This window comes from Pleurodeles waltl, chromosome 2_2 (assembly GCF_031143425.1).
Source record: "Pleurodeles waltl isolate 20211129_DDA chromosome 2_2, aPleWal1.hap1.20221129, whole genome shotgun sequence".
Classification (NCBI taxonomy): Eukaryota; Metazoa; Chordata; class Amphibia; order Caudata; family Salamandridae; genus Pleurodeles; species Pleurodeles waltl.
The window spans coordinates 996,429,733-996,451,421 of NC_090439.1; the positions used below are offsets into that span (position 1 = coordinate 996,429,733).

General features: G+C 42.7%; 1 protein-coding gene across 2 annotated transcripts in view; it reads right to left on the bottom strand.

Annotated features, from left to right (window-relative positions):
• Positions 1–21,689, bottom strand: part of WASHC5 (WASH complex subunit 5) — a 326,030-nt gene that overhangs the window by 243,373 nt on the left and 60,968 nt on the right. For both annotated transcript variants that reach the window (XM_069220734.1, XM_069220733.1), the window contains exons 10-12: positions 14,175–14,302; positions 11,936–12,065; positions 9,793–9,905 (exon numbers count right to left, since the gene is read on the bottom strand). In XM_069220734.1, the coding sequence (XP_069076835.1) occupies positions 9,793–9,905; positions 11,936–12,065; positions 14,175–14,302 (371 nt within the window). The remainder of the gene's footprint in view (positions 1–9,792; positions 9,906–11,935; positions 12,066–14,174; positions 14,303–21,689) is intronic.

Here is a 21,689-nt window from a genome sequence, read left to right on the forward strand (position 1 = left end):
TGTACCCAGAGTATAAACTAAGGCTTGCACCTTTTGGCAGGAGGACCTGGTTGTGGGATGTGTAATTCCTCTCAGGACTGGGAGAGCAGTTGGGGAGAGTTCAGGCACTTCATTAATTTGAAAGGGAAAATGGTGAGGCCTGCCCATTCATAATTTAGTATAAAGGGAGACCTGAGAATTGAAGCCCTTTGATCCCAGGGCTAACTGTAGCCAAGTTGGCACCATGCCAGTGAGAGAGGAACAGGTCCTAGAACCAGTTTGGTGTTGTTGAAGAGAAGGAGGCTGTTCATTTCCATAGAAACACCCATAGCGGGGGCACCACTCATAACCAAGGACAGATGAGTTTTTTCATGTTGGATTAAACTAAGAACAGTACACTGTGGGATAGTTTGTAGTAAGGCAAACAGGATGTGCTGAAAAAGAGAGAGGGGTTGCCCATGGAAACTTTGTGCTATTGTTTAGGGAATGTCCAGGAGTCATCCCCACCCAATAACTACTACAAAAGTAACATCTCACCCCCAGCTTACCAGAACATGTTCTGGGTCTGTGGACAGAGGAGGACTGGACCTGCTGACTGTGACATATGTGGAAAGCTGAAGGGCAAGACTGAGGGTTTTCTCGCAGCCCAGCAAGATGCTCCAATGCCAACTGGATATCATGTAAGAGGGATTCTTCCCCTACAGGTAGGACTCTTCTCCATTTTTTGCCTATGCCCAGTCACCACTGGGCCCTATATTTATTGGTTTTGCCTCTCTAAGCTTTTTCCTTGACCGTTTTCTCAGCTGATTCATCCTGTCGATGGGAGGTCGCAGTAGTCAATTACCACAGTAATGTCGTCCACATGCTGCATTTGCAAGGTTTTTTTATGCCCTATTTTTCCATTTCATTTCTCCTAGGCGTTCTTGCTTTTTAACAGCTAACCTTTGCCCTTGTTGGTTTTTACCCGCCCCAGGCGATTGCATTTTTGTTGTTTTGGTGTCAAATAATTTATAAAATTTTACTCTAGTTTTTTAAATTGATGTGGGGTTTTCACTTTAATGTTGTTTGAGTGCTGTATAAATACTTTACACATTGCCTCCAAGTTAAGCCTGACTGATTTTATGCCAAGCAGAGTTAAGCAAAGGTGAATTTAGTGACTTTTGTGGATCACCCGGACAAGGACTGTGGCTGTTGCTTGAGAAGGACACCCAGCCGCCCAACCAACAAGTCAATTTACTACAACCTCCTGGGTTGGGCAAGGGTTGCAGTCCAACTGGATTTCTTATTTGTATTGGTACTTTTACTAAATCCCTGCACCAGGGGTTAGAACACTGACTCCTGCGACTTTTGATGAGGGCAGGTGGTATGCTAGCCCAAGAAAACATATCAGTCATTTTATTTTTTCTTGGTGCTTTTTTTAGCTAAACTTTTAAAAATTCATATGTCTGGTCCCCCTTATTGGATTTGAATTGTTTTGGTGATGTTGTTCTTATTAAATTTTTTCTATTCGATTGATTGTGGTATTTTTGTTGTGTTGTGCTCTAACTTAATTTATTTTGGTACTGTGATGTACTATACACAATTTTCCTTAAGTTAATCATGTCTACTATGTGCAATAGTTAGCAGGGATTGAGCCCACGTTTATTTTTCAAATGCTTGTATTGGACCTAACAAGATTTTGAATTTATTACTTGGAAATGACTTACTTACACCACCCTTGTGGAGAGATGACCTACTGGTGCTCCGTAATAAAGGTCTAACCAGCACCCTGAACTGGGATGTTTACAGATTCCGATATGCATATGTGGGGATTAGTAGAGAAAGAAAGAAAGTAAAAGAGAGGGGAGGAGAAAAGGAAGGAGAGAACATGAGCATCAATACCACACCCAGGCAGCACAAGCTAGTTAGCTGGAGACTGTTTCTTGTCCATTGTAGACATTACAGCCTTCAAGCCTTGGTGCTTAGGACCTTATCACTGAAAGTGTGTTTATCTTTTGGGAAGGGGGGGTATAACCATCCCTTTATTTGCTTGTAGTAGGTTGCCTGAGGAAAACCCCTCTCCACTCTTTCCTGAGTTGCTGGCTGTTGACTAGCACTGGTGAATTCTAAGACTGGAGTCAATATAAGTTTACACTTAGAACAATTGAAAATGGACTGGATTTGGACTACTTCCCCCAGAATTAAACTTATTGAGAACTGACAAAACGTACTTCTGCTTGGCTTATAGAAAGCTTCAAATTTTAAATAAAGCTGTCAGGGCTTTGATGCACAAGGCGCCTTCAGGTTCTTATGGGTGCAGAACATATAATGTATGACTATTGCAATACGGTGAAATAGCGTTTATTTGTACTTTATGTGTGCTTGTGTATGTGTCTTCCTTTCATTGGATTCATGGAACTACAAGTCCCATGATTCTGAGGGGGAGAGGGGCTAACACTTCCCAGCCGATGGCGGTATTCCAGGATAAAAGACCTTTGCGCATGTCAGCCGATGTGCCTAATTCCCATGTTTGAAGTTGTTCATGTGGAGGAGTTTTGTGATTTCAAGAAGTGAGGGAGGCAACCGTGTTTCCTGTCTTACCGCAGAGGTATTCAGAAGACGCTCCTGACTCACAGCAATAGTTTGAGGGATGTCATTCGTTGAGAGGAGTGCTGACGTTTTCAACCCTCTCCCCGGTAGGGAAGACACTGGCTGCAATCCTTGCCTCTAAAGTTGCATTTGCCCCATAAAGGCAAGCGCGCTTGGCACTGTGTTCCAGGAAAAAGTCATTGTTTTGCAGTTCTCTTTGGATGAAGGCATGCATACAGGAGGTGGGGGCTGTAAACTGCCAGGTGCTCTGACGCCCCTCTACCCCCTCCATTTCCTTTTAGTGTTGAATTGCAGAGCCTGCAGTAAAGCTTCCACGATTGCTCCCTAAGTACTTTGCCTGCATTGGTATGGATACTTCTTCGAGCTCTCGCTCTTTCATTAAGCAGGACTTTATTCTCTGGATAGTGATTGTGGATTTAATATGGCATATTACATAGAATCCTATATATGATTCATTTCTCTTCGTAATGATGGAGATGCACTGACAATTACTTTTATGGAATTCTAAGGGTTACTCACAGACTAAATTTTCGCTTTTGGAGAATGTATTCCCTTGGAAATCGCTGCCCTCAATTCGTTACTTTTTGGTATGAGAATTCTTGTGAGAGTGTCTCGCATGTGACAGAAAAGAAAGGGATAGATATAACCTTATCTTTTTCCTGATGTTTTTCTTGTTTGAGGTTCTAACAATACAAGGGAGGATCTTTCAGCTAACTGTTGACCAGTTGGAGTAATAAGTTCTACTCATAGGAGAGTGCTGTATGATCCTCAGTACTTATAGAGAACACATATATTGATATAGTAATATCTGAAAACTGGGATTTTATACTGGTTATAATTTTCTTTCATTTTCTTACAGGCCTGCACACCAATATAGCAGATGAATTGTCAACAAAAGACCATTTGCTAGTGGTTGTTGTCCCTCAAGCTAAATTGGAGCCTTTGTTTCTGTGGACAGACTGAAATGGGAAGAGGCATATTGACCTGCAAGTAGAGGAACAGAGAAGATCAGTCCCCAGTGCTTGATGAATCTGTGTGGTGGATGCCTCAAGAAAACAAGACTGCCCAGGAGTGATACGATTGCTGCAGCTCAGTTGGCTAACAGACAGCACAAATACACAGAAAGCATACTGTCTGGTTTGTACAACTGCACAAGCTCCTCATGTCCTAATCACTGATGGTTTGCACTATCTCACAAACTGCTTGAAGAATTGGTGAGCTAGTATCTGCCACATCCAAAGCCACTGACGACTTTCCTTTGCAACCCCGCCACCATTGGCTGTAGCAAACAGTCCTGAATACAACTTAAATAATTATTGTAACCAGACAATTCTAAGGATCTAGCCATTTGAAAGCAGGTTGCTGCCTAACCTTCAAATCTAGTTCTCAATGGAACATGTAAAGCCTTAGGACACGGTAGGTGCACCGGTTCAATAGCTCACATAATCCCTTGGGGTAACCCGGTAATGAAAACTGAGACCTTAGCGAACTGTCTGAGAAACAGGTCCCAAACAATTGGTGCACACAAGGAGGCCACTCGTTGGGTATTGACCTACTTTTCGGCTCCCAATTCAAAGCACTGAGACCAGCTGGATTCATAAGCAGACATAACCGGTTTCAAACTGGTGCATGTCCTGACTGGACACAATCTAATGAACTGACAGTATCTGGAAATGGACAACCTTATAGCTTGGGTCAGACTGTTATGGCTTGAGTGGTGACTCTGCCATGAACTTTCATTTGGGTAACGCACTCCGGCTGCAAGGCAGGCACACAGGAGACAGCTATGGATGAATTTGAGGACACCAAGATGATGCATGCTAGGTGATGGTGAATGAAGCAATTTCAGAACACTGAGTGGGGGACAGAGCAGCAGAAAAAGAGTGCCAGTTGAATGTCATCTGTTTGTGTTCACAACATTATGGAACAAGGAGCATGAGAAACAGTATTCAGTCTCCACATTGGAAGTCATTATCTCACAGTCAGTGCATCAGTGCACAGGGAGTGCCTTTACATCATAACTTGGCTGGTGTTTTTATCATGTTATATATAAATGAGTTCTGTCCATTTAATCTCCCTGGATTTTTCACTTTTTTGTCTACCTGGTTTTGATATTTACTGTGAGAGAGTCTAGTTCACAGTAAATTCAGTGAAAATTGATTCTGAGTGGTAACTGCCACTTTGTGTCTGCCTTTTAAGATAGGGCTCAGGGTCATAGGCCTTAGGCTGGTTACAAGATAACTAATGAGCACATGTTTGAGGGCTGATCATGTGAGACTACCCTCTAGCTCAGCCTGGTATCTGCAGGCAGGTAACCTATCACAGAGGAACCCTTCAGGGATCGGTGTTGACCAGGGGTCAGGCTTATAATGTGAGTGATTATTTATAGTGTAGGTCTGCCGTGCTTACTGCAAGTCTGTGGTGTGTAACTGAATTAAACATTTTACGCTAAATATGCCCCAAAGTACAGCTTCACCCCATTTAAGCATACATGATCCAGTGAGGTATCAATCTAAGGATAAACATGCATCCCATGAGTAGATCTATAGGCACTTTCATCATAACTCCACTCTTGATAGCGCATTGGGAATGTTCATATTTCCCAGGCCCAGCCATAACCAGAGTACCGACATTTGTCACTCTAACTAGAGTTAACTACTCTACTAGCAAGTAGGGCGACCAAAAGCCTACTCACACAATTAAGCCAATAACAGTGCTTGACCCAGTTCATGGAGGAAGACAGGGATGGGGACGAAATATGTATGGAACTACTGAGATTGCACCTGGCCTGGGCAAGCTCAAGCTGTTGGAAGAAAAGAGGAAGGCCTGACTTCTGGAGCTAAACATAGGAGAGACACCCCTTTGATGTTTGGTGAGAAGAGATCAGTCAGCTGTGTCAACTGGGGGAGGAACCGAGGATCCAAGGTAAGTTCTTCCCACAGACTACCTGAAGTCGTCATCTTAAAATCTTTGGAATGCTGTGCCTCAAGGTTGGGGCAGAAGTAGAGTGATAATGTGCCACCCTAGGATTGACAATGGGTACCCGGCTTCTAGAACTTGGCACCCACACTTAAAAGAAGCCCTGCACAAGCGATAGGCACTTGAGAAGCCACTGGACCTGGGGCTGAGATGAGAGAATAATGGCTTTCTGGAAGGAAACAGACCCCTGAAACCTCTGCAAGGATGGGCTGAAGGACTCCAGATAAAGTGGTTATAAAAAAGGTTAAACTGATGTTATAATTAGGTGAAAATGCAAGTTAGAATGTAACACTTTAAACTCAACACTGAAATTCACCAGTTGAACTTTAGCACCCTCACCATGCATAGCGGTTTCAAGAAATATGGCATTTGAGATGTCATCCGAGATGTCATTAAACATGTCATGGGTGATGGGATATGTGAGGTCCTACGCAGTGCATGGTTGTGGTGCAATTTCTAGTTAGTTCTGTAAACTATAACTGGTAAATTACAAGATTTTAGTTTAAAAATATTTTTTAACTGAGATTTTTACCTAACTATGATATCACTTTAGCCTTTGGGTTCTCAGGGAATTTCTAGGGTTATTTAAAGTAAAATTTTATTAGCATTTGTAACTATGACAACACCTTGCTGCGCATAAACTTCAGTGTGAGGTGGAGTTGGTCACAGTTCCTAACTTTGGGCCAGGACTTGTGCCCAACCCCCAGCAGTGTGGATACAGCATCACAACACAAAAGGGTGTCATTTTATTTAAAGAAGCCCTACGGGTTTGCAAGGGGTCACCACATCAATATTTAAGGCGTGTGTATTGAGTTTGTCAAGGAGTCACTAAATTAACAGCAACAGTTCCCACATCTTAGGATCTATCATTAAAATTAATTACAAAAATAATTCTATTAAGATACATTCATTATCAATGTGAATATTTCAATGCTTGCCATTTAAATTGACACTAAACCATGTGTATTCAACAACATGTGGTAGAGACTTCTTTCTTTACTCTCTCCAGCCCATATAATCTAGCCATAGGACCAATCACTAGGGGACCCCTCAACCTAGAGCGCAAGAACAAAAGTTCTTGCAAATCCTCTCCTTGGGTCATGAATTTAGTGACCCAGGAGATTTAGTTTAAGTTTTTTAATAAAATATTCCTGGGGGCTGCTGTACTCCCTGCAGCCCCCCACAACACCTGGAATAAAGGTTGGTGCTACCCTTGCCTCACCTTGGGGCACTGTGAGAGGTAAAAAACAAAGGCCACGCAGTGCATTATGCGGTGTGCTGGTCAACGTGCATTATATATTTACTGAGCAGCTGTTGGCGCTTTCCATAATCAAGCGGCAATGCTACAACTCTATTTGTGCTCTATATTGTGGGGCCTCCAGTCCCACCCGGGGCACCCTGTGCTTGATGGGTCATTGGAGGCTATGGGGGTGAGCCCCAAGACCTATGCAGCCCCATTGAGCTTCCACGCTGTGTGACCAGCATCTTCTCTCTTCCTGGCTGGGGCGGCAGCAGCAGGGAGGAGCAGCATTAGTTTTGGTGGAAGTCATGGTCCCACTTAGGGCACCCACAGCTTGAGAGGTAACTGGGAGAAGCCCCTCAGGTCCCAGCCTACTCTGTGCTGCAGAGACAGCATCTCCTGTGCTCCCCACCCGTGCTGGCAACAGCGGGCGGAAGCAGCATTGATTTTGATGGGAATCCCGTCCCTCCCTGGCACCCAGCACCCACAGCTTCAGGAGTTGTCAGGGACCACAGGGAGCCCCAAGGCCCCTATGGCCCTAGCCAGCACAGTGGAAGCAGTGGGCAGGAGGAGCATCCATAGTGCCTCATGCCCACAATTACTGAGGCAGGAGGCTTACACCGGAATACTCCCGACCCCCTAGTCACAGGCAGGGGGTGGGTGAGCACCTCCTGTTCCCCTCTCAGGCTCTTTGTCACTGTTCTGGACAATAGGCTCCCCGGGACAGCAATGCATCAGGCCTCAGGGAATGAGGTCCCTGGCGCCAAAAGTTGGTTTGGGGAGATGAGATCCAAGCACGACCACCTCCCCATAAATAATAAAAATTAAAGTTGCATCGATCACCGGGCCCACTTTGGTGGTATTAAAAAAATAGCAGCTTGCATTCTTTTAAAAACATTTTCAGCCAGCCCTGTGGGAAATTTTCATTTTAATTTTAGTTGGGGAGGGTGGGGTAACTCTGGAACAGACCACGTAAGAGCTAAGGGGCAAGGGTATCCCTACTTTGTACCCTTATGTCCTGTTTTAAAACATGTTTAGGACACAGGGACAAAGTCCCCAGGTCCTGTTTTAGCAGCGGCAACATTTCTGTTCATATTGCAGGCAGCCAATCAGAGTGCTTTTTCCAAAAAGCCCCCTCAGCCAATCAGAATGCATGAAATCTTTTTAAATGCAAGCCCAACTGCCAATATATCTATACATTTTGGATCTTCCTCTCTCAAAAAATATTGAATGGAAACATCTCAACTCACAAAAAGAATGCTTTCTGGGTAAAGTGTCCTCCTTCCCAAAACTGTGCATTCCTCCACATGATTCTTCACTTTGGATCAGTAACTAGGGTGTTATACGACCAAGAACACAGTAATGTTAGCATTCGTAACTATGACAACCAGTTGAGAACTGTCATTTCTTTTCATTCAAAAAGAATATGGTTGTGAGACAATCCATGATGCATTAGAAATTGCATTAGGGATTGGGTAGCAGCTGTTGCACTTGGGTTACATCTGGTACAAAGAGTAAACTAGGTTCATTAAGCCCTCAATAACTTCCGTAGTTTTCTTTCTTTGCCTTTCTAGTACCTTGCCAGCTGAAAATAATTGGCTGCTACAGGTCTCTGTGCGATGCCTTTGTGTGTCAAAGGGTTCTTGTTGTGCTTCCTCTACCAAAAGCATTCCGGTAAATCGACATTCATAGAAGCTGCATCATAACATCGGCAAACATTTGGATTGGTAATTGGTATTTTAAGATTATCTTTTCTAAATCGAAACGCAAATGACAGAATGATGTGACCAGGGAACCACACAAGGGGCATCCTGAATGAGGACTCCAAAGTTCTGAGCCTTGACAGTTAGGTAGGCCAGTTTCAGAGCTGGTCTATCATCTGGTCCACTTTAGGAGGATTTGGTGGTACAATTTCTCATAAGCTTGTGAGAGATCAAAATAAATTAGGGCGCATAAATTGTCTCTGTCCAGACAAGGTAAGTGTTGTTCTATGATATATATCACGATGATCTTAGTGCGAACGCCTGACAGTCATTCAATAGATGACTGGTTTTGGCAGAGTTATGCAATTGCTTTTCGATCTTTTCCTCTAGGCTGTTATCTGAAAACAGGAGATTTGGAAACAGTGAGGTAAGACATCACATAAAATGTTACCATGGAGATTGGTCTTTTGGATCTGTCTAAATTTCTATTAGGAGGGACCATTATTATGGCAGGTTCCGTGCACTGGGGAAAGATTCAAACTAAATGGAAGCACTGAGCAAATAGATATCTGAATTATTAGTTCACGAAAAACCGAATGCCATCAGGTTTTTTCAAATCATATCCTCATTAGAGAAATATCTAATACATTCTACATTTTAGCACGCATCTAAATGATTACCAAACTACCACGGAGCATACTAGGGAAATATGTGCAAAATCTGCACTGACAGGTCAACACATTTACTTGAAATCAACAGTTCACCTTTTACGTTAAAACTATGGCATTTGTTTTGAAAAATGATACATCTTGAGTACATGCTAAGTGTCATAAACAGACCACATTAAGCAATGAAGGGAAACACAGAATAAATTATAAGACAAAAAGGCGTTCTTAAGGCAGAGGTCTGCAGCGTTACTACCACCACAATCCACTTATCTTCAGAAGCGTTATAAAGCAAAGACAGACATGTATCCATGAGGTTCTGTCTCGGACAGCAGAGTCTCGAATTCACTTGCCACTCCCTCTACATTTTAATTGACTACTGAAACATTACGCATATAAAAGTACACTTAAGATATAAAAGTGCAGCAGCCTAAACTTACAGATCGAGTTCTAATTTTTTTGATAGTCTACGTGGTGTTGTGTTAAAACGTCATATGTGGCTCCAATCCATGTGAAGTTGTGTGGCATTATGGTGATACATGAGTTGCTTGATCCTATGCCCCAGTGTATGTTATCATTCATTAATGTATATTTTGAATCTACTGCTTGTCATCCACTGCCATGAAAAAGAACGTACCTCTTCCAGTGCTTGAATAAGTTGCACAGTTTTCCTGCCCGCTGCAGTGGAGTCCTCATAATTTAGAGACAGTATTTGCTTTGAGATCTCCCTGAACCAAGCTTGCAAGTTTTCTGGATGACATACATAAAAAGACAAAATAATTAAATAATGCACCATATTACAGTGACTCCTCAGCACCCACCTCATCCTCCCCACCCTAATAAAATATTGATTTTCACTCACAGGAAGGCAAGGATTGGTTTCAGGAGAAGAAACTGGGCAAAACTTTATTGAATAAAATGTTTTTTCATTTCAAAGTTTTTTAAACGGACTAAAATTCACAGTATTCATAAGCTAACAACACAGACTTCCATTGAACGGCGAATTTGCAGTTGTTTTGTAATGAATAATCCCAAATAGGTGGTATCTGGGCACCAGGTTATATGCACAGTATTATAAATGATGCAACAACATTTTAAACTCTACCCTTTTATTTCAGCAATCCAACACTTCCTATGCTGCCTACCCACAATTGTCTTCTGAACACAGGGCAAATAAAGAGAGAGCTAACAGACAAGAAAGTGCAGAAAATGCAGTGCAGAAAGATAACCTTTAGAGATTATGTGATCTGCCCTCTTTGTCCCATGCCTTATGTGAGGTGATTCAGCAACCATCTACATTGTCTGGATCTATTTTGCCTGCTAACAGGACTGCTTGAGACTTGCTTCTCTTAGCTTAAATACAGAACTCATTAAAACAGTCTTCTTCAGAGCTGTGAACGGGAAGGGTCCTGCCACATGTCATAATCAGGAGTAATTAAAAAAAAAGATTTTGGAAAGTATCAGTACAAGGCTCTATATTCCTGTCCTTAACTCTGTTGGCAAACCATTGATAGATTTCTCAACTAGGACTGAAAAAATAAATACACAGCAGCGATGGAGTCCTTGTTTATACATTAGATGCTTTACTTCATCTTGCATTCCATGCTTTACTTCATCTTGCATTCCCTAAGAGTATTCAAGATGGGTAATGTTTATAGTTTCTTTTCATGCAACATAGGACTCTTGTACAGTGCACATGTTGAACCCAGTCGTCTCCAGATGTCTGGGTGAGTTCAGGTTGTAGGGGCGTGTTTATGATGGGGCACAACTGAAAGCTCTGAAACAGAGGTTAAAGGCAGTGAAAATGTCCTACAATGCCTGTCAGTGGGTCACAGAAGTGTGCAGACTACATGTCCATCCAATCCTTTTTCTTTCTGTTGCAAATAGACGTGTGGGGAAATGTAAGATATGCAGATGGAGAATTTCAGAAAGGTGTGAGGAGAAAAACTGTTTAAGTGCCTAATGGCGTGGAAAACTGCATACAAAAGTCTTGTAAAGGGGAGAATGGGCGTAATTGAGACACTCTAACGACCACTACCCCTTCCACAGACTGGTGTGCACCCTGAAAGTTAAAAGCAGAATATAAATGCCATAGAACATCGAAGACAAAATATTTAAACTAAAATGTCGACAGATAAGTATAGATTTGCTAAACCTAACTCCAAATACGTGTACCATGTTCATATATATAGATTCAAGGTATGTAGATGTAGAGTTAGGAACAGTAAATCTAAACTTCTCTATGCACTTACCTTTTTATATTGTGTCCCTCGAAAATCTGTCCAGGATATTCTTGTAGGTCGATATTCAGCAGTACAATCCACAGACCTTACTAATGTTTAATTCATAGTCTTGCTTTCTCAGAATTTATTAACTCTTAATTCTAATTATTGATAACAAGTCACTGTTGTTCTTCTATCTGGTACAGCTAACAAGCATTGCCAACAACAACAGGCATGATTTGTTTTAGGTGTATGTCTGTTGTTACGTTGTATGTCTGAATACCATTAAAAAAAATCACAAAAAAGGAACCCAAATACTGGTCAGCTGACACACTGCTTGACACACTGGATGCTAGCTTATGTTTTAATGCACACCTCTTCTGAAGTATTTTTTTTAATGCTTTTTAGCCAATTGAAGCTGTCCCATCTTTTTCGTCCAACTTAAAGCAATGGTCTTGCTAAAATATCTTTAAAGGTATAAGAAAAAAAGGGGAGTGTCATGAATAAATTGCACTGTAAACAAAAGCAAATCAACGCACAGGTGAACCTTTCTCGTACCATTTTTCTCCACTCGAGTAAGGGGCTTGACTCCTGAAAAAACATCAGCAAGTTCTGTCATCCTCTCGGAGCATTCCCTTTTATAATTTTCCCACTTGGTCTGCTTTTCTGATAACATCTGCTTGAACATCTATGTAAGGCAGATAAACATACATTTAGGTATATGTACCAATACATTTAGGCTCTTTACCAAGAAACCAACACCAAGTAGAGAGACAACAGTAACTTTCTCTGTCACTGCTCGCTCTCTGGTATTATTCATGCATAGCAAGTAATTAAAAAGCAGACCACACCAAGAGGTTTTGGCAATGGCGCCATATTGGGTATGAAGTATTTACAAATTTAGTGTGATTCAGTCATTCTGAAATCTCTGAATAGCCTGCTGCCAATTTGTAACTCCTGAAAATGTCTTGGGGTATCTGACAAACAAGATTTGTATTTTGCTTTTCCCTAGGCACTGAAAATGTGTATTGCCCCTTCGTGGGGCATTCATCCTCAGGATCCAGGTAAAGGGTGGAAGGTTGAGAGCATCTTTTTGCAGCATCCTCATTGTATAGGCCTGGAAGAGGAGACTTGGGTCACAGCCCTTTGCCCCTTCATCTAGACCACTGGTTGTCATCTCATCCTCATCCTCTCCCTTTTCTGTTAAACTAATACCTTCAACCTAAATATATCCTTGTGGTCATCATTTCCTCCCTCACCCTCATTCCTAGAAGTTAGCTCTGCTTCATAGCTAAAGTCCTAGTTACATTTCTAAGTGATTTATTACATTTTAAAGTATTCTACCAGAAACCTAAACATGTCCGGCAAGGACTGTAGCTTGTTAAATATTAACCCACAAGTACAACTGGACAAATTACTTTGTTCATCTAAAGCTCAGTCAACAAAATGCAATAATCTTTGGAAAACTCGAGACAGGGTTGTCAGGGTTAGTTGGATGTCAAGCTTATATGTTTGCAAGGAAAGGGCCTGGGCTGTGGCTACTAATGACTTATTACATTTGAGCATTAAGTCTGGATTCAAAAGAAGCTGTTTGGCATAATTCGAAGAAGAATTGACTGCCACAATGGACTCACTCAACAAGGTTGAGGCAGGATTAGTGTTTGAGAATGGAGAATCCAGACATTGACTTTCAAGACTAAGAGGACCTCTGGTGACTTTAAGCCAAAAGTTGAGGGGGGGGATAAGTTAAACAGTATATAGGTTTGTGAATTCTTTTCTGGCTACCCATGAGCTACAGTAGTTGTTACAAATGGCCCCATATCAGACGGAAGACTAGAAATAGAGAGATCCTGTGAAAATAGTGTCAGGAGTAAGAAAATATCGACCAATAAATGGGGATGGTCTGGTATCTTTTCCTTGGTTGTTTGTATTCAATTGACTGCACACTTTCTTTCGCTAATCCATTACATAAGATTAGTTCACTGTACGTCACCACACGAATCACTGTTGATGTCTCCAAAACGTAAATATACACTATATGGATTAATGTTTTCTGTAAAGGAAATAGGATATATAGGGAAAAAAGTATTTTGTGGCCCATTGAGTAATACTAGCCAAACCAATGACTGTGTAAGTATACTTAAAGTTTTTTTTTTACATTAATTGATCTATTTCTTATCATCTGCATTCCTATGATTTAATAATTCTTCAGGCTACAGAGTTCAATAGTGCACGCACAAAAAAGATACATCTGAAGTAAGCTACTCTCCTCTGGGGACTCTTGTATATAAAATGGCTCACCAGAGTCCCATGAAAATTACAGGGGGAGCTTTGATTCCATGCCACAGACAAGTACATCTGCCAGGCAAATTCATGAGACAATTTAAATAACTGGTCTCAGTGATTTATTTTTATTTTTAACCCAACTGTTTATCTTCAAAAGTGGAAGTCGAAACCTAAATTACCACCATGGATTTCATTATTATAAAGGGAATAGTCATTTACTGAAGACATAATCATAACTATACCATTGAAGCTAATATGCAAACCATCAGGAAATGTTTGTTAGCCACTGCTGCTCCTACACACAGGGAATGTCATTTGTCCTCACCATATAATTTTATCTCTTACAATCAGAGTTTTCAAAAGCATATGTTTCAATAAATAGGCCACACATAAAACACTGTATTTCTATTAACCAAAATGACACCTTTAGGCTTAGAGTGTGCCAAGGCAAAAATATTCTGAAATTCATGACACAGAAACGTATCTCAAACAAAAATGTATGTAAGGTTACCTCCTTTAGTACAAACTCAAACTGAGCCGTGTCCAGCAAAATTTTAAAAAGGATCTTCGGGCTGCTTTTGGAATCCATCAAAATCTGGTCCTTTACCTGACGCAGGCGCTTGTTATTAGGGTCATAAGCTAGAAGGAAGTAACAACAAGAGGCATGAAAACACCAACAAGTGGAACATATTGTGTTTTTGAAAAAAAATGTAATCTGTCAGGCAGTACTAGCCTGGTGGTAATTTCACTAGTGTTACAAACGTCAGTCTATTTATTGTTGATAAAAATGTTCCACAAACCTTCACATCCTAATAGAAGTAGTACTAGAAACCACATCCTGTGTTGATCAGGTTATCTTTAAGGTTACTCTGTTACACCTATTTGAAGACCTGCTCCTATCTATAACCAATGAGTACCTTGTAGCCTGGTGGGCTGATGGGAAGCATATTCTCAAAGATGTAACACAGAACCATGTATAAATCAATACAGTGTATGTGCTTGTAACACAGGAGAGGCCCTAGACATGGATGCGCACCATTCCTTCATAAAGGGGCCTATTGCTCTAAAGTTCTAATAAATGACAGAGAAGTTACAGATAGGGGAGTAGTTAGAAATGGGGTTTCTGGTTGGCTAGGGTATGCACCTACGCCAGGCAGAACCCACCCACTCTAGTCAGGGCAAGGCAGTTACATGACCAAGATAACTCCTGCTCACCCCCTTGCTAGCTTTGCACAAGCATTCAGGCCTTATCCGGGGGCAATCTGTAAAGCATTTGCACAACACACACAACACAGGTGATGCACTATCCCCACCACAAAGGAAACACAACACCAAGTTATATAAAAATAAACTGTATTGTACACAACATAATTAGACCAAACACAACATGTCAGTAATATCCTGCTACTCAAGCAGTTGTCAGAACGTCACACAATAGTTATTCTGCAAAACCCAGCAGTAGTCACACATTACAGACAGGTTACTTATTATTCTGCAACATAAGCAGTAGTCAGAAATCACACTACTTAAGAAATGCACTTGTCATAACCAATATTATAAAAGCCCATACCAGGAACATTAGGAAACATATGGCAAGTCATAAGAACATATCAGCATGTCATGCACATAAAAGAAACATCAGGACATATATGTCATATTATACCCCAAACACAGGCTAGCACAACAGTCCCCGCAAGTCCATAATAGGAACATCAGAAAAGGGCATTATCCCTAAAAAGTACCTGCTTTTGAGGAACAGGCAACTCCAATGCTGTGAGGTAAAACAAGGGGTCCCCCGGTGCCCCTTGCACTCAATGGGGGCCTCGTGGTGATGTTTGGGGGAGGGGGTGGCACACACCCCCTCCGGGTTTCATATCGGGCCCCTTCTGGGGCCTGTGATCTCTGGATGCCCTCCTGGACCACAATGGGCCTCCAACAATTAGGGTGCCCAGCGCGGGGACCTTGAGGTGCGGGGGGCCTCCTGTGAAGCTTCCACCCTGCCCTCGGTCTTCGTGAACATAATGAGGGCTCCAGTGGGGCAGGGAAGCCTCCGGTGAGGCTTCTGTCCCCGCCCGTCTCTACAACACACAACAAGGGGCCCCGGTGGGGCTTCCATCCCCGCCCGTCTCTACAACACACAACAAGGGGCCACGGTGGGATGGGGAGCCTCCGATGAGGCTTCCTTCCCCGTACGTCTACTCCAGACCACAGGGATGCCCGTCTGGGACACAGCGGTGAGCAGGTACCAAAGTGCGTGCCTGCTTGTGCTGCGGGGACGCTCCTCTCCTCGGAGCGTGCTTTGCCCCAGTGGTGCCTCGGGGATCCCAGGGCCACGTGTCTCCGGCGTGCTTTAAATCGATAACACCCGGGTCGCGGTGGTGATTTTTAATGGCATGACTGTCCGCAAGGTGCGAAATTTGTCACAACAAAAGCGCCCTCGAGATGGTCCCTCAATAAAGCAAATGTGCCCAGATCCAGCACTTTAAAGAAAAAGGGGCGTTCTCACAACACCTTAAAGGTGCTAGATCAGGAGAAAGGAAGCTCTCCTTCTGTGCTTCAGGCAGTTGCAGGGTCAGGGCCACAGCCCCCTTCCCCTGGGGGACTGATCAGATGGAGCACAGGGCGGCAGGGCCCAGAAGCAGGCCAGCACAAAGGGTTTGCAGGCAGTTGGCAGATCCTCACAGGTCAGCACAGCAGCAGCAGTCCCAGGCAGTTCCTGGTGAGTCCCTCCAGCAGCATTCTGTGTCCAGTTACACGTAAGTTCAATTAAAAAGAGTCTCCAAAGTGTGGGGAAAAATCCCCTGTACTTATATTCAGTTTTGCAGTATGGTAACAAAGAAGCGGAGAGAAGGTTCCAACCAGTTACAACTGATTCCGGGAGTGGCCCCTCTCTCCTCCAGCACAGGCTTCAAACATCAGTTGGGGGTAAACGACCCTTTTCTGTGAGGCCAGGGCACAGCATTTACAGATGCATGTGTGCCCCTCCTCCCCCTTCTCTCAGCCCAGGAAGTATATTCAAAATGCAGATGCACCTCTGTGACACCTCCACCCTCCCTGTGTACAGGCTGCCTGAAAAGTATGCACAAAGCCCAACAATCACTCTGCCGAGATGCAGGCGCGTATGGGCGGAGGAGCGTCGCACCCCCGCCCCTCCCCCTCCAGCAGCAACTGCTGCAAACCCTTTTACATGGAAAGCATAATAAACAGTGTTTATTATCCTTTGCTTGTGAAAGGGGCGTGGAACATTGGGGGTGAGGAGCTGAAGGGGGTGCATTGTGCACTCCCCTCAGAGCGCATGTGTGTTTGGCCGGCCGTCTATGCGTGGGAGCAAAGCAGGTAAGTGATTTTTTTTTATTATTAATTTTCTCCCTCGCACCTTCACATCCCCCCACACGTCGCACCCCCCACCCAGCCCCAGCCACGTGAGACACTCCTGCCCAGACGTGGACTGGAGTCAAGCTGCAAAACACCAGAGTCATAAGCACAGAGAAACGCTCACTTTCTAGAAGTGGCATTTCTGTAACAGTAATAAAAAATCCACTTACACCAGTTAGCAGCATTTCTCATTACCATTACAACCATACTAAACATGCCTACGCTACCCCTCTTAAATCAGACAATACCCCCACACATAGGGCAGGGCATTTCCAATGCAATCCTATGAGAAGGCAGCACTCACAGCAGTGAGACACCAAATAGGTTGTTTGTTACTACCAGGACAGGGCACGCAAACAGGCACATGTCCTGCCTTCTGCATACATAGCACCCTGCCCATAGAGCTAGCGAGAGCCTACCTTAGGGCTGACTTATATGTAGTAAAAGGGGAGTACTGGGCCTGGCACGTAACTTTAGGTGCCGGTTCTCTGTGGCAGAAAACTGCACACGCAGGCCCTGTGGTGGCAGGCCTGAGACAGGTTTGAAATGCTACTCAGTGGGTGGCGCAAGCAGTGCTGCAGGTCCACTAGTAGCATTTAATTTACAGACCCTGGGTATAGAGATACCCCACTGTAAGAGGGACTTACAGGTAAATTAAATATGCCAATTAGGTATAAGCCAATCATAGCAACTTTAGAAGGGAGTGCAGCTGCACTTTAGCACTGATCAGCAGTGATAAAGTGCTCAGAGTCCTAGAGCCAACAGCGAGAGGTCAGAAAAAATAGGAGGAAGGAGGCAAAAAGTCTGGGGATGAACCAACAAAAAAGGGCAGTTTCAACAGGAGTGCAAATAGGAAAGAGCTTTGCATTATGGTAGCCCACATACCAGCCTGACAAGTAAATGTATATTGATTTGTATAGCACACTAATCAGCCGAGGGGAGGATTCAGGCACTGGGCCAGGCATGCAGTGCCTAGGTGCTTATATGAAGAGCCTGGTCTTCAGTTTTTTGCTGAACTCAAGAACTGAGGAGGAGGCTCTGATGTATTGATGGAGGTTGTTCCATGTCTTAGATGTGATGCAGGAGAATGAGCGAATTCCAGTTTTGCATTTGCAGATGAGGGGTGCGTGTGCGAGAATATGAAAACACAATTAAACAACTTTGCCTACTGTGAAGTATGTAGTGATATTTGCAGGAGACACAAATGCACCATATAGCAATTGTGGATACAGGACCCATCTTAGAATAGTGGCCTGTGAGTCTACCTTTATCACTTACACAATCTTGACTGTAAGATCAGAATGCATTTGTCCTATTATGGTACAACTGAAGTGAGAACCTATCATTGATGTTGTGCCTTAAATGACACCTTTAATGACAAGGCATGGGTAGAAGGCTAGAAGCTAGGTCTCATCACAAAAACATTGTACTGTTTTGAATGACAAAGAACTTAAAGTTCAGTAATATGAGCTACAGTGCCAATGGTGACAAATAAGGAAAAGCAGCACAAGCTCACAGGAGTCCGCTGATTCCTAAGGCTTGTGCACTAGACAGACATGCATTAGACAGATCAGCACCAAAATGAGATCTTATCTGACAGTCGACCAAATGACCCAGATTAAAAAAATATATGTATATGGCGTATCATGTGGAAGGTTATACTGCTTCAAACTGAAACGTAGTGTAAAGCATCCCTTGCCTTTCTCCACGTGTTGTTCTTGTTTGATGGCACCCACAGAGTTAACGATTTACTGCCTGCAACAAGATGGGGCAAATGCTACTCCAAAAATTTGTTCTGGAGTGGGAGGAGGATAGGATGGGAAGGGTGTAGACTAACTGAATGATCTGTAAGACTAATTTGTGTGGCACAATGGATCTTTGGCCAAGGAAGAAATGATGAATCCTGCTTCCCACTAGACTTACATGAGCAGTTGAGGACAAATTAAAGTGTCTTGGCAGCTACAGCAGTGGGAGAGGAGGACAGGAAGAACTACCGATCTTGTTGCCAGTATCAGATTGGCAGACCCAAAAGGACTGAACTGTTTGCAGTACCTCTGGTTTGGAAGGCTGGCAATGCCTACGGGCTAGCCCCTTGGATAGCCTATGGATTTCCTAAATTAATGGGGATTTTCACTGGAAATTGGTATTTTTTAGTTTGAACATGTAGTATAGCATGAATGTGGAAGTATCTGCACAGAGGAGGCCAACATGTAAACAGTGTTCAGCATGAATGTTCATTCCCCTGAAGATGCAACGGTTTACCCTGAAACGTGTTGGGATATAGATGTAAAACACTGTTCAGAACTAAATGCCAAACAATCACAGATTACAAATTAATCATTTACAAAGATGAACTGTGTTGAATATATGATAAAACAACACATTAATAAACCAGGCTTCTCCAATGAGTAGCTCATGAGCTAGTGGGAGCTCTCTTTTGTGCAGCCCATCCTACTAAATTAGAAACTTGTGCTTGGTTAAATTAATAGATTTATAACAAACATGAAAGTAGTGTATTCAATATGAAAATGTGTGTATTGCTTGGAGACAAAATGTTGAATTTCCAACTGTATTTCTGATCAAGCATTTCAACCACTGAGTTAGATAGCAATAAGTATATGTTATTTCAGTGCCAAGATACTCTTTAGGGCGAATGTGCCCTTTATAAATGCATGTTATATTATGTCATACTCAAAGCTCATATTTGAGTAATGAAATATGCAGCATTGGGGAGACTTATTAATACCTTGGTGCAATCAGGCTATTGCTGTTCTGTACTACCCATGAAGATGTGTTAAAAATTCAAGATGCCTTTTTTACGTTACTGCTGCCAGCCTTTCCTGATGCAGTGAGGTTATCACTGTTTACAATCTTGAATGGGATGGCAATTAAAGTAATATTATCTTCTGCAGTCACTATTACATCATTAATATTAGTAACTCAGCATCCATTTGAATGAACATAAGTATTACTCTTATTACAGAAAAGGCTGGAGACTCCTGGATAAACACTTAAAAAAGTGAAAAAATCTACCAGAAGATATTGTTTAAAAGGAGTGTTATGTAGCCATTTTAGTTATAGCGCCATGCATGTTATTTTAGCACACTAGGCCTGCCACTTTTCACTTTACCCTAAATGTATTTTATTCAGCTTTGTTTATTATTTTAACAGTAGCCACATGTGCGTCTTGTTTTATTTCTCTCTATCTAGCTGTTCTTTGCCTAGGCCAGCACTACGTTCTTAAACAAAACATTTCTTTCACTCTCTGCTTTTCTCCAGGCTGCAGTAAGATAGGTTGCCAGTAAACATGGTAACGCGTTGTCTCTGGTATTCATAAAAACTTACACATCCTTACGTAGGGACATTTTCTCAAAACATTAGCTGTTTTATTATAAAAACACTTCTCCGTCCCATACAAGTTAGAGGGAGATTCCAGCCAGATGAACATGACTGTATGCTGATTGCTGAATGCTTTGCTACAGCTGCTTATGCAGACTTCAGGCCTTTTCTCAGGTATGAGGGATGATGTCTTCCCAGGGGAACCTGAAGGGCAGAAATAGAGCTTAAAATGCTGTGTTCTAATACAGCATAGGTAGGAATTATTTTAACGACTGTAGTTACAATATGGTAGCGTTATTTTTATGCTTTACTCTCCTCGTCACAGTGTTAATCCTGTCATCCTTCATCGTCCTGGTTATTGCAGTACTGTCTTTATTATCTAAGATGCAGTTGCTTCATTAAAACCTTATTGAAACATATACTGCCTCTGATTGTCCTTGTATATGTGAGACTAATGCAAATGAGAGAAACGGATGTGATCTGAGTGACCATGATTTCCCTGAGGAGTCAATTGTGTCATGCACTCGGCTGCCCAATCATCCCTGCTCTTGGGTAGAGATGAGGCACTGCTAGTCAGCCGGAGCAAAACCGGGATTAGGCAGACAGGTGTCACCTGTAGAGGGTTAGACTCAGTCCCCCACACTGCAGTCGATTCTACCGCTCAAATCCAGTAGTCTCACTAAAATAATGAGAGCCTATGTGACATGGCACCGCCAATGTTTGGTCAGGCTCTAATTTTCGGGTCCTCCTGAGTATCTCTGTCTCACTAAATACAAAGACTCCTCAGTACTATAAATGGAGACATCCATGGTATTGAAGATTTCCTCCTAAGGTAAGTAGGGAGTATCTAACTAACCCTGTAGGTTGTTTAAGCTTGAACCATTAAAAGGATAATCCCCATTTGGTGTGCTTATCTCTGAACGAATTTACCATTCATTTTGACGAACCCGCACTGGGTAAGAATTGCAGTCAATATGAGAGCACCCCTTACTGCACATGGCCTAACAGCCCAGGGGGGTCCAGTCACATTTATTGTTGAGGCTCACCCAGCATACAGAACAGAATTCCTGGGCCACAATTCCAGCAGGTGATGGGAAAACACACACATTTCATCACTCTACACCTACAAATAAACCTGCACAATACAGAGCATATGCATATTTAGAAATACCTCTATCTTATCAAGACCATAATAATTGGCTTGATGGCGCCCTACCTCACACAATTTTACACATTAGGTTAGGTCCTCTAAGTAATGATGGTTCTACCTGGCCTTTATTGGCCACTTATACACCACACCCTGATGCAGCAA